This window comes from Acomys russatus, chromosome 10 (genome assembly GCF_903995435.1).
Source record: "Acomys russatus chromosome 10, mAcoRus1.1, whole genome shotgun sequence".
NCBI lineage: Eukaryota > Metazoa > Chordata > Mammalia > Rodentia > Muridae > Acomys > Acomys russatus.
The window spans coordinates 67,807,106-67,821,195 of NC_067146.1; the positions used below are offsets into that span (position 1 = coordinate 67,807,106).

The following is a 14,090-nucleotide window of genomic DNA, read 5'->3' on the forward strand; positions in this document are numbered from 1 at the left end:
GAGGAACAGAGGATCCCATAAATAAAGAGGAGTGATGGAGGAAGACACTGGACATCAACCTGTGGCCTATACATATATGTACACAATACACTCACTCACACGTTAATGTGTACACCTGCACATACACCACATACCCAAACACATGATAAACAAAGACATGCATTAATAATAGGTCATACAGTAAATTTCAGTACATTAACATATTAATGACTTTGTACTAAGCAGATATATATATACAAATATACATATATACATTCATATGTAAATGTATTTTTCTTTGAAAAAATTCTTTTGACTGGTAAGCTATTTCCCCCAGGTTTGAAGGCCTGTTCCTGAACTGCCTCTACTTTTGCTTGTGTGTATTTTTCTAGAAAGTAGAATTCCCTGTTGTCATTATACCACTCTAAAGTCAATAGTTTGATTGATTGGAAGTGGAATGAGAAAGTTCAAGAGCATTTAGACAGTACATTTTTCGCTATGTGGCATGTGATGCCAAGCAGAAGCTAAGAAGAGTCAACTTACTACCCACAATGTAGATTATTTATCATCTGAAATAACTGTGATGGGGAAAAAAAGTCTAGAAACTAATGAGCAGAAGGCGACTGTAGCAATCTTACCTAGAACTGGAACCACTGCATAACAAGACGCCAAGAATGCTTCCGTGGGGATGCCACTGTCTTCCACAAGTTCAATATCACTAAAGCTGAACAATTTGGTGACATGGAGAATGGAAGATTAAAACCACATCAGCACTCTGCAGTTCAGAGATGTCACAGAAACAGATTTTTTAGGGAAAACCACTTTGCCTGATTTCATGAGTAGCCCCAGACATTATTTTTGTATTATGAAACAGTCCGTTAACATAATTCTCCAGAGATAATCTGCCCTCATAATCCAAGCAGTTGTCATTCCCCACCCACAAGGGCAAACACTACATTCTGCATTTCTTAGAATACGCATCACAACTGATTTCCAAAAAGGGAAACTAGTGTCCAAATGCCCGGGAGTTCAAAGGGTCCAGAATACCTGGTGTTCATAGTACTAAAGAAAGTTGGAATAACTTCTTCACTGTCTTCCCAGGCAGATTCTGTTGAGCAAACTGCGTCTGGTCCAGGTTGTGCCAGATCACTGTCATGGTTTTCTTGTCCATCATCCTTCATTAATTCACCTTGGAATACAAAAGTAAATGATGCCTATCACTAAGTTCTTATATATTTAGTATAAAAACACATAATCGTTAGTGAACAGGAAATGTTGAACATGAACACACACACACACACACACACACACACACACACACACACACACCTCTCAAGAGCACATGTGTATCTCGTTTTCCCTCATCAGTGCATCACAATTATTCCACTATCATTCAGTACTCTTCAAAACCATAATGTACTGTTTTTATATTTATTTATATATTTTGTCTATGTGTGTAGTCAAAGAACAACCTGCAGGAGCTAGTTCTCTCCTTCCATCATATGAATTCTGGGGATCCACCTTGGACCATCAAGTTTAATGGCAAGTGCCTTTACCCACTGAGCCATCTTGCTGGCCCCTGAATCATGATTTTAAGGACCTTATGGTATCAGTTATAGCAATGTGAGGGGTATTTAGTGGTTTATAAAGCCTTTCTCCTATGAATGCTCAGTCCTGGTTGTAAGAATATTCTGTTATGGATTTGTGCACCTGCTAAAATTACATATCAATCCTAAATCAAGACTTTCAGTATTTTTCTAGTGGTTCCTGGCAGTGCAGGGTGGGACAAACTTGTCACCTAGCAAGCATGGGCTTAGGTGTTTGCCTTGCTTCAATTCTCACACCACAAACAAATGGCTTTATTTACTACCATGGTTTTTGCATGTATGTGCCTTCTGTCACTAATTCTGCAGTTTAAGAAGGCTCCAGATAATAATGCTGTCTGGAGTGTGTAAACAGAAGTGTGAGATGCATCTTCATGGACAGAGCATGTGTGTTGGCAGGAATAACAGTGATGCTTCTTAGTTCAATGTTTATCTAGACCACACAGGTGTTTTAAACAGAAAAGGACACTAAAGCAATGTTATTTATTGATTGGCTGATCAAAGCCACATGGCTGTAGCAAGCAAACTATTCCCTTAGAGCAATCACACTACTTACTAAACAGTGTTTGGGTGACTTTATACAACACATAAGAACTGATTAGCATGCCTGTTCAAAGTTTTTTACTGTTATATCATACTGGTTTGTGATCACAGTTTCTATAGGAAATCTTTTTTTTTAATTTTTAAATTTTTTATAGGAAATCTTATTCAAGAAATCAGATTTTAAAGGGGTCTGTGTTACCTTTCTTAGCTCAACTTCTAATAGGTTCTAGGATTAAAACACTTTTTTAAAAAGGACTTGACTAGAAACATCATAGAATCTTTCATTTTAAGACAGCTGGAGAAGAAAGGATCTTATTTTAGTTAAGTACGCAGATTTAAATTCATTTAGTAAGCAGCTATAACGCAACTCTAAGCTCTAGTATAGTTAATCTGGCTGATGTGAAGACAGGACTTTGTGATTAGTGCCAGTGCAATTAGTAATCTGAAAGGTCAGCATTCCCATCTACATGGGTATTACCTGAAATTTGGCTTGATTAACACACAGAAGTTTGGTGGTTGGTAAACTGTGACATCCTCAGGCCCCACTAGAAACCAGGAGATTGAAAAACTTAGCTGCTCTAATGTTACACACCAAGTCTGACATTGCAGTCGGGTTTCAGAGTCAGTGAACCTAACACCACCTAACACCCACCAAAAGGCAGCTGTGAGCATCAGTACCACACACGGCATTGCCTTTACACATGGTGTTGGACGTGTTAACAGATGCTGCACAGGTACGTGACTTGTAGCAGCAAGCTCCCTTAGGAGAGCCGCAGCACCTTGCTTGGAGGCTGAGCTGGATATGTGCCCTTTCCATTTGTGTGTTAAGCCAACCCTTAATCTACTGTTCAACACAGCGAACCAGACTTTCTTTTGACATTACCTGTCACATTATCATCTGTATTTTCTTCACTGGACATGCTGCAATCTATCTCTGTGGATTTCAAATACAAGGAACTCTTGGTTTTCATTAGAATTTCTTCATCACCATTTACTTCCATATTTAGAGATCCATTTTCACAATTGTTCAACTCTATTGGCCTAAAACAAATTGTTTAAAAGAAAATGTTGTGATCTGCCACAGGTTGCCCAGATATTACTCTAAGGCAGTGGTTCTCAACCTTTCTAATGCTGTGACCTTTTAGTACAATTCCTCATGTTGTTGTGACCCCAACAATAAAATTATTTTGTTGCCACTTGATGACTGTAATTTTGCTACTGTTATGAATTGTAATGCAAATAAATACCTGACATCTAGAATATCTGATATGTGATCCAATGGGGCTTGTGACCCACAGACTGAGAACCTCTTCTCTAAGGGCAGAAGGATCCACAATCAAACCCTGGTTAAAGACAGATCCTCCCAGTCTCTCAGACACCAAGGCAAGTACAGTAAGCAAACTAGTGAAGCTGGGTGTGGTGGCTCACACTTGAAAGCCCCTCACTTGGGAGGCTAAGGCAAAAGGTTTGCCAGCATCCTAGGCTAACCTGGGCTATACATTAAGACATCCTTACAAAATAAACACAGCAGCCTTAGTTGCTTTTCCTGTACCCTGAGGCATCTCAATCCTGTCTTCTACCAGCATCAGTGGCTTTCTCCAGGTGCCACATTTAACACTTAGCTGACTTTCTTTGACTTCTCCCTGGGAGGCATTTCTTCATCACACTAGCTACTTAAAAAATATTTGCTTAGCAGCTACTGTCTGAAGTGATATGTAGTGGCCAGCAGAGAGTTCTCCTGTCAGCAGGAGTCTCAGAGAAAGGCACCCAGGAGGATCACAGCACACTCCAAGGGGCTGAGCACACAACAGGGCAGCAGAAAAAGCCCTTTAACATTTAAAAGAAACAGCTGATTCTGTTAGAGGGATGCAAAATCTTATACCTACTCAAATTATACCAGTGACAATGTAGTGTCCAAATACAGAAAGATTCTACAAAAGAAAACACATATTGCAACATCCAGAACTAAAAGGTAAACATAAAGCTGGTCTCAGAAGAAGTAGAAATCCACAAAAATGTTTCTAGCTTCTGTCAAGAGGTCTAGAGGAGAGAATAGGGCAAAAGGGAGGGGGGAGGGAATACAGCAAGATACAAGTGAGGGGATAATAATCAGGATGTAATCTGAATAAATTATAATAAAAAAGAAAAAAAATCAAGTATCAAGGACCAAATTAAGGACAATCTTTGTAATAACAAATCAACACACACACACACACACACACACACACACACACACGCACACACACACACACAGAGCATATAAAGGGAGGGACTGTTAATAATTTAAAATGATAATCTATACTACGTCAAATGGTGAGAGTACCTACACAAACTTTATTCTTCTTATGAATAAAGACCCTGACAATAGTGTGGCAAATTCCTTTCTTGGTGACAAGTAGATCAAACTCAAGGCCCACACATGTTAGGTGAGCATTGCACCACTGAGCTACATAAACTTGTAGCTTGTGTACACATTTTTTAACCCAAGAATCATTTAGAGGAATGGCACTAGTTTAGATTTTGCTAACGAGTTATGCTTTGACTCACAGAGCTACTAAGATTCTCACTTTTAAAAGAGAGAAACAACACTAGCTCTCCCAGGGCAAAGCACATTGGAATCAACATTTAGCTCTTCCACAAAAGAAGCTCTAGCCTTCAGCAGCTCTAGACACACTAAGGTAAGACACACAGACGTGATGGCGAGACTCAGCTCCTAGGGAAATGGTCACATCTGCCTAGTTCTGCCAAAGCCATTTTTGGTTTAGCTTCTCACAAGAGGGACATCAGGTCATTTGCTTCTGGCACCATCTCACATCTCAAATCAGCATCACTACATCACAGCTTTTTTTTTTTTTTTTTAAATCAAGGAACACAATGTGTAGATTTCAAACTCTTAGGAAGAAGAAAAACAAGTTACTATACCTTTCCAATGAATTATGAATTGGTATGACAGGATGTTTCATCTTTAAAGAGAAAAAACAACAAATGAAAATTTATGTGTTAAACTTGGAACAGTGTTATTTAGGATATCATCACATAAGAAAGTGCTCAATACAGATGGAAAATATGTTGCCCTTCTCAAGGAAAGAACCCTCATTCCCCTCCAACTGGCACCCGAATTTCTTAGGAGAGGAAGATGGGGTTTTGAAAGATTTCATTACCATACTCCAATCCTAGCTTTCTTTGTAATTTTTAGCCTTACTCGGCATTATCACATAGCGAATTATGGTGCAGTATTGTACCCAAAATTAGAGGCATGAAGGTAAGCATCATGGATGGAATTTCTGCCCTTAAGCCAACTTCAACAGATGTTAGGGGTAACTAGAGAGTGTAGGAGAGGCGGTCCTCTTAGCCCAGCCTAAGCACTGAGAAAATACTAGTGGAAGACAACAGGGCTAACCTGGGACAGAAGCTGAGACAGTGCTCTCAGCACTGAGAAATGGCGTAAGCGCAGCTGGTCAAGCTAGTACTGCCAGGGAAAGAAGCAGCTAAAACAGGAGGGGCTGAAGAGTTTGGTCTTAGCGTAGAGACCATGAGAGAATAACCTCAAAGTTTAGATAAAATCCAATTTACACTTCATTACTGTTGGCTAATGGGTCAAGCTGACCAGACAGGACAACACTATTCTAGGGAAGACTCCTTGTGGTTAGAGAGGAAGATGTTATAATAGAGAACTGTAGGGGGTCAAACTGATAAAAATAACCAAATAGACATGTGGGATCAAGGGCAGACACAAAAGTGGGCATAAAGCAAACTACTCTAAAGCTGTATTAGGCATGACAGGGTGTGACCTAAACTTTCCCATAGTGCTGCTGGGGAGAAGGTGAGCTGGGAGTTTTACCTTGCTGGACTTAAGTACGGCTAGCTGAGGGGACCCTGGGGGTGTATGGTAGAGCAGCTCAGAGGTGAAGGCTGCATTTGCAATCTGCATGCATTCCTCCAAGGTCTTCAGGAAAGTGTTGCAGGTTGATTTCAGCAGAGTTCCCACATCGATTCCCTCCTACATAACAACCAAAAGAAGAATCTTTTGTCTTGCTACAAAGTGAAAAACTCAATGGTGTTATGTCCTGAGAGGTTTATATTCACAAAACAGTACTAACGTACACAACCAGCATGCTCCTTGATAAATATGCACACCAGTGATAAACAACAAAAACAAATTAGCCCAAGTTATCTGTTTTCACCCTTGCTGTTCTGAGCCTTCTGGTGTTCACTGCTCCAGCTAATGGCAAGTTCTTTTGGCTCTACACTGTAAGCTGGCACCATGCTAGGTGCTGGGCACAGATGCAGGCACTATGCATTGTTTGATCTCAGTGTGGACGATTAGGGGGCTTGAGATAACTAGATTTCATTTAAACACATAGTAGTAGGGACCTCTGTCTTTTAAGGTAGTTTAATTTCCTGGGTATTTTGCTTCTGGATACTGATATTAGGAAGTAGTTCATGAAACTTCTGAAGCTACACTTCTGACCAGAGGTCAAGGAGATTACATGTATTTCTAATACAGGTCCCAGGCGATGCTGTTAGTTGTAATCCATATTTGTTACCAAGTTCCCAACACTCTCGCTGTGAGCATACTTTTCAACTACAGACTGCTGTGCTCAGGGTTTTCCTACTCTCTGTTTCTACCTTGGTACCACTGAGACTTTGGGTTGGTCAGAGTGTGAGTGTGTGTGTGTGTGTGTGTGTGTGTGTGTGTGTGTGTGTGTGTGTGTGTGTGTTAGTTTGCATAAGAATGGCCCCCATAGGCCCATAGGCTCATATATATTTGAATGCTTAGTTACCAGAGAGTGGCACTACTTGAGAAGGATTAGGAGGTGTGGTCTTAGTGTAGTCAGTGTGTCATGGTGGTGGGCTTTGAAGTTCCAAAGGCCCAGTCTAGGCGCAGTGTCTCTCCCTCCCTGCTGCCTGCGGATGCAGCTATTAAGCTCTCAGCTACTTCTGCTGCACCAGGTCATCCTGCATGCCACCACGCTCTCCGCCATGATGGTAACTGACCAAACCTCTGAAACTATGAGCAAGCCCCAGTTAAATTTAATTTAATTTACAAGCTTACAAGCATTGCCCTAGTCATGGTGTCTTTTCACAGCAATAGTATAGTGACTAAGACAGTCAGTCAGTCTGTCAGTCTGTCTGCATGCATGCATGCATGCAAGCAAGCGTGGGGCACAGTTCTTTCACTAATGTAAGATGCTTAGCAGCATCCCTGGCGTCTAAATACTATACAACAATGGTACTTCCTCAATCCTGACATTCAAAGTGTCCTCAGATGCTGGGGGCACAGAGGTTGTGGATTGATGGTCCTTGCTCTAGACTATAAACCCCATAAGGACAGGAATGAAACGGCTTTCTGTTTTTCTGTTCCTTCCTCCCCCACACAACAGGCAGCTATTGAATGGTCACGAGAAGCCAAAGTGAATAACAGGGAGTTGAACCAGTTTTATCAAGACTCCAACACAGCATTAATAACATGGTGCTCTAATACCTAAAAAAACAGATAACACTCATATGTATAAGACCTGGATTCCTTGGGCTGTAGATTACAGTGGATGTGAGAGCACTGCAGAGGTCCTCTCTTAGTTAACGCAAGTGATTTCACACATAGCCAACGGATCTACTTCTGATGTTTTAGGATGAATATATGGAAACTTTATTAGCAAATGTTAAAGGTCCCAATACTTAACTGGGCACGGTGGCACATGTCTATAATTCTAGCACTCAAGAAGCTTCATTAGGAAGACTCAGAGTTCAAAATCAATCTGGACTAAATAGTGAGACCCTATGTCCAAAAAAAAAAAAGGGTAAAATCACAATCCTTGCTGAAACCATGTCTGATCTCTGAAAGAATGGGGCTGTTTCAGACACATTTACTATGACAGAATACAGTTCTGTCAATCTTACCAAGAGCAACAGGCATACCACTGACAGACACCATGCTGGCATCTCAGGAGCCATGCATAAAGAAACAGTTCAGTTAGACAGGTAAGATTATCTGCTTAACAAGTGATGCTAACTGGGGGCACTCCTACTTTGGTAAGGTCTTTTTTTCTTTTTCTTAGTACTAAAGTTAAAAATCTCAAATGTTATGGATTAATCCTTAATTCCTTCAAGGGTGGTTTAAAAGTGTGCCTTCTAAGCACTGCAATAGTGTTGTTCTGCCACTTTCTTCTAAAGAACAGTCTATTACAAGACAAGAATGATCAGAGAATAATGTCCATGGGTAGTCTGACACTACTTTTGTGTATAGTGTCAGTAATGTCACTATAGCAATACTTTACCTCGGAGTCAGCAACACCAGCTGTGGCCACTTCTTTTGTTTTATCTACTTGCTGAACAAGGAGGTCACAGTACAACCTTAGTTCCGACATTTTGGTTTTCAAGTTTTCAGTGTTTTCTGCAAATTCTATGTCAACAACAACAAAAAAGGGTAAAGCAGTTACCAGAAGGAACAGCCATTTCCTCGTTAGGAAGCTGCACAGAAGTGGAGTTAAGTAACTGATGCCTCAAGTGAGGTTTATGCTACGTGTAATAGGTGAGGATTTAGAAGGAACAAAGACAGAAAGGGAGTGTATCCCAGCTATTTCTTGGGACACCATACTGAGCAATCACAGGCTCTGACAGAGAGGAGTCTGCGGAAGCCCCTCTCCTGAGACCTGGAAGCAGAGCCAGGGCTCCGAATTCTGGTCTCTGTAATCTGGGGGCCCAGTGACCCAGCACTGGGAAGGGCGCTCTGTTGAGCACCGACTGCACACATGCCTATCAGGGCAAACGGCATCGAGCCATTGCCAGCAAGGCTGCAGCCACCTTGGTGCTGAGGGATCAATGACAATTGCTGCTACTTCTATTCCCTTTCCACAAGAATGCTACCCATGTCATTTGCTCGGAGTCAAGCCAACGGCTACAAAGATTTGTTCCTGATTTAGCATCATTTTATGGGTCTACTTCAAGAGTTAGGAACGTTTCCATCTGTCACATGAAAGGCTCCCTCATTGCAGCCAATCTCCTCAGGTGTGCACACAGGCTTGTAAAGCTGTGACAGGAGTTATTAGGGGCCAGGAAGTAAGCCTCGACACTCTGATCCTAGTGTAAAAAAGAAGGCCCACCATGGTGCTCAGAAGACCAAATGATGTCATTGAGCAGTGTGCAGCAGCACCCTGGCAATTAACTATCTACCCACCTTAGGGGGTGGTGGAAAGCAGCTGTGTCCTGCACAGAACACCCTGATCCTAGGCTTCTGTGGATCACCTACTCTTTGTGACAGCATTTCATGTCATCACCAGACCTCACAGTCATCCTTCCATGGCAGACACCATCACTTTGATGGTTTTTACCATCACTTTGAAATACTGGTATTTTAAAGACGAGGTGAACAAAGCTCAGAAAAACTAAGTGACTTATACAGTTAGTGAAGTACTGAAACATCATTTACCCAGGTGCTTCTGGCTCCAAAGTTTTCAAGTTTTCTACCATGCCAAAAAAGAGAATTGGAATTAGGTAGAAACCCTGGGGTAAGTTCTGCTTAGATATGTATCATTTCAATGATACAAATAGCTGGGTGAGGGAGCTTAGAGATAGCAGTGGGTAATTCCTAAGGTTTTCACACAAGGGGACCATCAATACTTGCCTTTTTCCTTCTGAGTCCTACTATCTGTCAGGCAGGCCTTGGCAGACCCCAGGGCCACTAGCCACCGCTGTCTCTCTGCCACACTTCTGGCTTTTAAGTAGAAATACTGTTCCCCAGGTATGATCAGGTCCATGCGAGTGTTGTCCACAGAATGAACTTGGAGCAAGGAAGAAGGAGGTCAGACTTGGTAAGAACTATCTGGGCAGTTCCATCCCAGCTTCCTATTTAGTTTTGCTATGATTTATTATTTACTTACCTAGGTGTTTATGTGTGCATGTGTGTCTGCACATGTGCCAAGAGCAGAAGAGGCCAGCTCTTCTATTCTATCACTCTCCAGCTACTCCTTTTGAGGCAAAGCATGTATTCTCACAGCTAAGGGACAAGTCAGCAGGACCAGAGATCCTCTTGTCTCTCTCTTCCTCAGACTTGGGGTTACAGGAGTACGCAAGATGCCGGCCTTGTGTTTAAGTGGGTGTTGGCATCCATCCCCACTACTGGGAGGCAAGTGCTCTTATAACCACTGAGCCATCTCTCCAGCCTCCTGAAAGCTTCTTCTGAAAGGGGCCAGTCCTCACCAACTCTCTAGTGACACCAAGTTCTGCTCATTTATCTGTTCTAGACACCTTTGCTGATGAAGAAGGGAAACCTTACAGGGTGCCGTGGCACATATCTGTAATCCTAGCACTCAGGAGGTGGAAGCCAGCTGCTCTGAAACAAAAGGTTAAGAAAAGAAGGAAGACTCTACAACTGGCTTCAAGGCATCAATCAAGACCTTGCAGCCACTGTCTACCCCAAACAGTCATCCAATGGACCTGTTATCAGGATGGAACAGGACTCTCCCCTTGGCCTTCTGAGTGTATAAAGTGTGCTAAGCTCAAAAAGTTAGCATGCTCACACAAGAAAGTTGAAACCTCCAGGTTCGAGGGTAGATCTGGTTCCAGTGTGGGCTTGCTGTTAGGTGGTGTAGGACCTTTAAGAGGACCATAGTAGGAAGTCACTGGAGGTCACTGTTTGGAGGTAATTATGCAGTTCTTTCACATTCTAATTAGCACTTGTGGGGGGGGTCATTACACAGGAACAAAGGCTCCTCTCTGGTTTCTCTGCTCCCTCTGTGATACCTCCCTCCCTTACCATCTGTCATCATGATGTCATACCCCTTGGTCTGATTCACCCAGTGTGCTCTAACCAGTCAGCACTCTTCCAATTAGACTTTCATATTCCAATATTATTAACTAAATAAAATTATTTTCTTTATGCATTACCCAGCCTTGAGTATTTTATTATGGTAATAGAAAATAAACTAATATACCTGCCAATAAACAAAGATACAATCTTTACCTCTTTGGAGTTATTGGGAAACAATCAAGCACACATTTCCCCCCTTTCTACTTCCCTGGAGCAGTCAGACCAAAGTGTGGTATTGCCTTAGAACCCTTTCACAGAAGACACTAGGGCAACACATCCTGCTTTGCCCTCTGCAGTTCTCATCTCATAGTTTTCTCTTCAGCCACACATCTCACTGTCTCAAGAATCTAGAGCCAAGAAGCAAAGACTGTTTGTCAGCCTTGTAGGTGTTTGCTTATATTGACTGGAAGGTGGGAGTGGGCAGATGGGTGTGTATGCCTCCCCTGATTTAAACACAAAAGTGCTTGATGTTACAGTAAAATCACTGAAGCCTTGCACATAGTCACTGGCCCCAGGTGAGCAGGTAAGAACCAGCACGGAGTGTGAAGGTGGTGCTCACATTGTTCTGGCCAGGTCATAAGCCTCCCTGAAAAGGCTGGCGGCGGTTTTGGGTTTCTTCCAAAGGCTTCTTTCAAGAACAACCTTCTTTGTATCCTGGTGTGTACTGCAGGAACAGTGCTTTTTCATTCTTCTAGGGAGCTAAAAAGGAAAATAAAAGTTACACATTGATTGGTCACTCACCTTGAATCTCACAGACTGCCATCTGGATGCTCCCTTTACAGCCCTTCCAGGCATCTTCAGGAGAATCATAATAGGACAGTATTCCCCCACAGAGAAGGAACCACCGGGGCTGCCAACCTGAAAACAGAGCAAAAGCCAGGCTCAATTACTGCTGGTGTGTTATGTGCCAACTGAGGCAGAGAAATACGACTAATAATGTAAGGTACCAAGTCCCAGAGGCAAAGACCTTCTCATTGCTTCTAAAAAGGAAGCAGGTTAGAAAAGACTTGTACATTTGATCCTATTTTTGTAAAAATTGAAACCAACAGTCTTAGATGTATATATTTTAGTCACATGAGTTAGGAAGTTATCAGGAGTAAGTAAGTGATGGTGATATGTAATAGGATTTACACAAGATTTTATTTTCATTTCCCCATTAAACACAGTTCTAGTTATCTGTTATTTTTACTTTTTCTAAGATCAATCAAGTTCTTTCCTGAACATTATTATTATCACACACCCACTGGCCTTGTCTAAGAATTAGCAGGATTTTAGAAACTGTGTAACAAAGATTACAGTGACCTTTCAGGAAAGGGCATGCAGTGTCTAGACTAATGAGCTTAGACGCACAGGGCTCTCAGGATAGACTTCTCTAACCATTTAGTATTGGCCCAGCAAAGCACAGTACTCTTTAAACCCTCAAGAATGATCTCTAATCACTTCAGTATCGGGTATAGGAACAATCTATGTACAGTAAAAGCAGGCATCTTAGCTAGTCTTTTCACATGGCTGCAATTCCAGGAAAACCAAACTGATTTGCTATGAATCAAGCTTCTTCTTCTCATAAAATGCCCTTACTGACTATTGCTACTTATATGTGGAAACAACACACACATACACACACACACACACACACACACACACACACACACACACACACGGGGAGAGGGAGAGACAGAGAGAGACAGAGAGAGAGAGGCAGACAGACAAAGAGAGAGAGACAGAGAGAGAGAGGAGAGAGAGGGGAGGGAGGAGGAGAGGAAGGGGGAGGGGAGGGGGAGGGGAAAGGAGAGGGAGTACACAGCAGGCTTCTGTTAGGTATAGTCTTCCTCTTTGAAATACCACATTACCTTTCTCTCATGTGACTCTACTATGGCGGAGGCATCCAGAGAGAAGGTTGTGGGGCAGACATAGCTAACTACTTGTAGATCCCTGGGGATTGTACAAACCATGTCATTAGGGGCTAGAGAGATGGCTCAGTGGTACAGCATTTGCTGCTTCTTGTAGAGGACCATGGTTTGGTTTCCAGCATTGACATGGTGACTAACAACTGCCCTAGAGGATCCAATGCCCTCTTATGGCCTCTGTGGGCAATGGACAGGAACATACATGCAGGTAAAACATTCACATGCATGAAAAGTTTTTTAAAATGTGGGCAAAACACCAACTGATGTCCAACTGATACTGATTTATTTTGGTATTTGGGGAGAAAGTTGTACTTCCTGAAGTGACTCCACCCCTCCTTGTTTCCCCCAGAGAAACTGTTGTGAGAAAGAGGAAAGGTCTGCACTAAATCCAAGGGAAGGAGTTAGGAGGGCAGGTGAGTGTCCCTACCACTCACCAGGGCCTGCTTTTCTACAAACCACAAGACACAGGCTGCCAGGAAACACAGCTCTTACTTCTTTAAATAAAAGTAGATGAACATTAATTCTCAGCATCTACTCTGCAATAACAACTAAACTGACATATCCTGCCGAAATCTGCTGTTTTTTTCTCACCAAAGATAAACGTTCTTTTCTACAACTACTAAAGCAACTGCTCCTCTTCTTCCCGTGCTCACCACCCACAATCCTAGAAAGCTTCCTGAGATTAACTCATAAATATATTTATGTTGTAGGAGGGCATATTTTAATCTTAACGTCAAGTTCTACAAAACCACAAACTTGATGGCCACATCGATGCAGCCTAGTAAACGCATCGCCCTTCTGGGTGCTGCACTGGTCTCCAGGCATCAGACATTACTTTGTAAAAGAATCTGATTGTGCATGCCACTATTTAGACCACTTCTCCCCTCACTGAGACAAATAAATCAGTTTCTCAGAATGTGGAAATAGAAGACATCTTTGAAATCACCTAGCCCAATTTGTTTCAGAGATTTGATTCAGAGATAAAGAAACCTATCCCAAGGCACACACTTAAGACAATAGAGCTAAGGAGAAAATCATGTCTTCCTATATTGACCCTATGGGCAAAAAAGCCAAGTCTTGGCTCCCTGCTGCTAGAAAGCCATCCTGGTACAGAACAATCTTTTCACTTATAGCTCAACTCCTGCCACTTGTGCTTGTGTGGATATGTTACATTTGTAATAGTAGGCATCCAAGACATATCCAATAACTATTTAATCAAGTTTAGGACTTGCATTAGCAGTCTTCAAG

General features: G+C 42.1%; 1 protein-coding gene across 1 annotated transcript in view; it reads right to left on the reverse strand.

Moving 5' to 3' along the window:
* Positions 1-14,090, reverse strand: part of Plekha8 (pleckstrin homology domain containing A8) — a 49,926-nt gene that overhangs the window by 16,889 nt on the left and 18,947 nt on the right. The window contains exons 2-9 of the mRNA XM_051152336.1: positions 11,677-11,793; positions 9,751-9,906; positions 8,405-8,529; positions 5,968-6,126; positions 5,049-5,089; positions 3,010-3,167; positions 1,027-1,174; positions 618-703 (exon numbers count right to left, since the gene is read on the reverse strand). Of these exons, the coding sequence (XP_051008293.1) occupies positions 618-703; positions 1,027-1,174; positions 3,010-3,167; positions 5,049-5,089; positions 5,968-6,126; positions 8,405-8,529; positions 9,751-9,906; positions 11,677-11,793 (990 nt within the window). The remainder of the gene's footprint in view (positions 1-617; positions 704-1,026; positions 1,175-3,009; positions 3,168-5,048; positions 5,090-5,967; positions 6,127-8,404; positions 8,530-9,750; positions 9,907-11,676; positions 11,794-14,090) is intronic.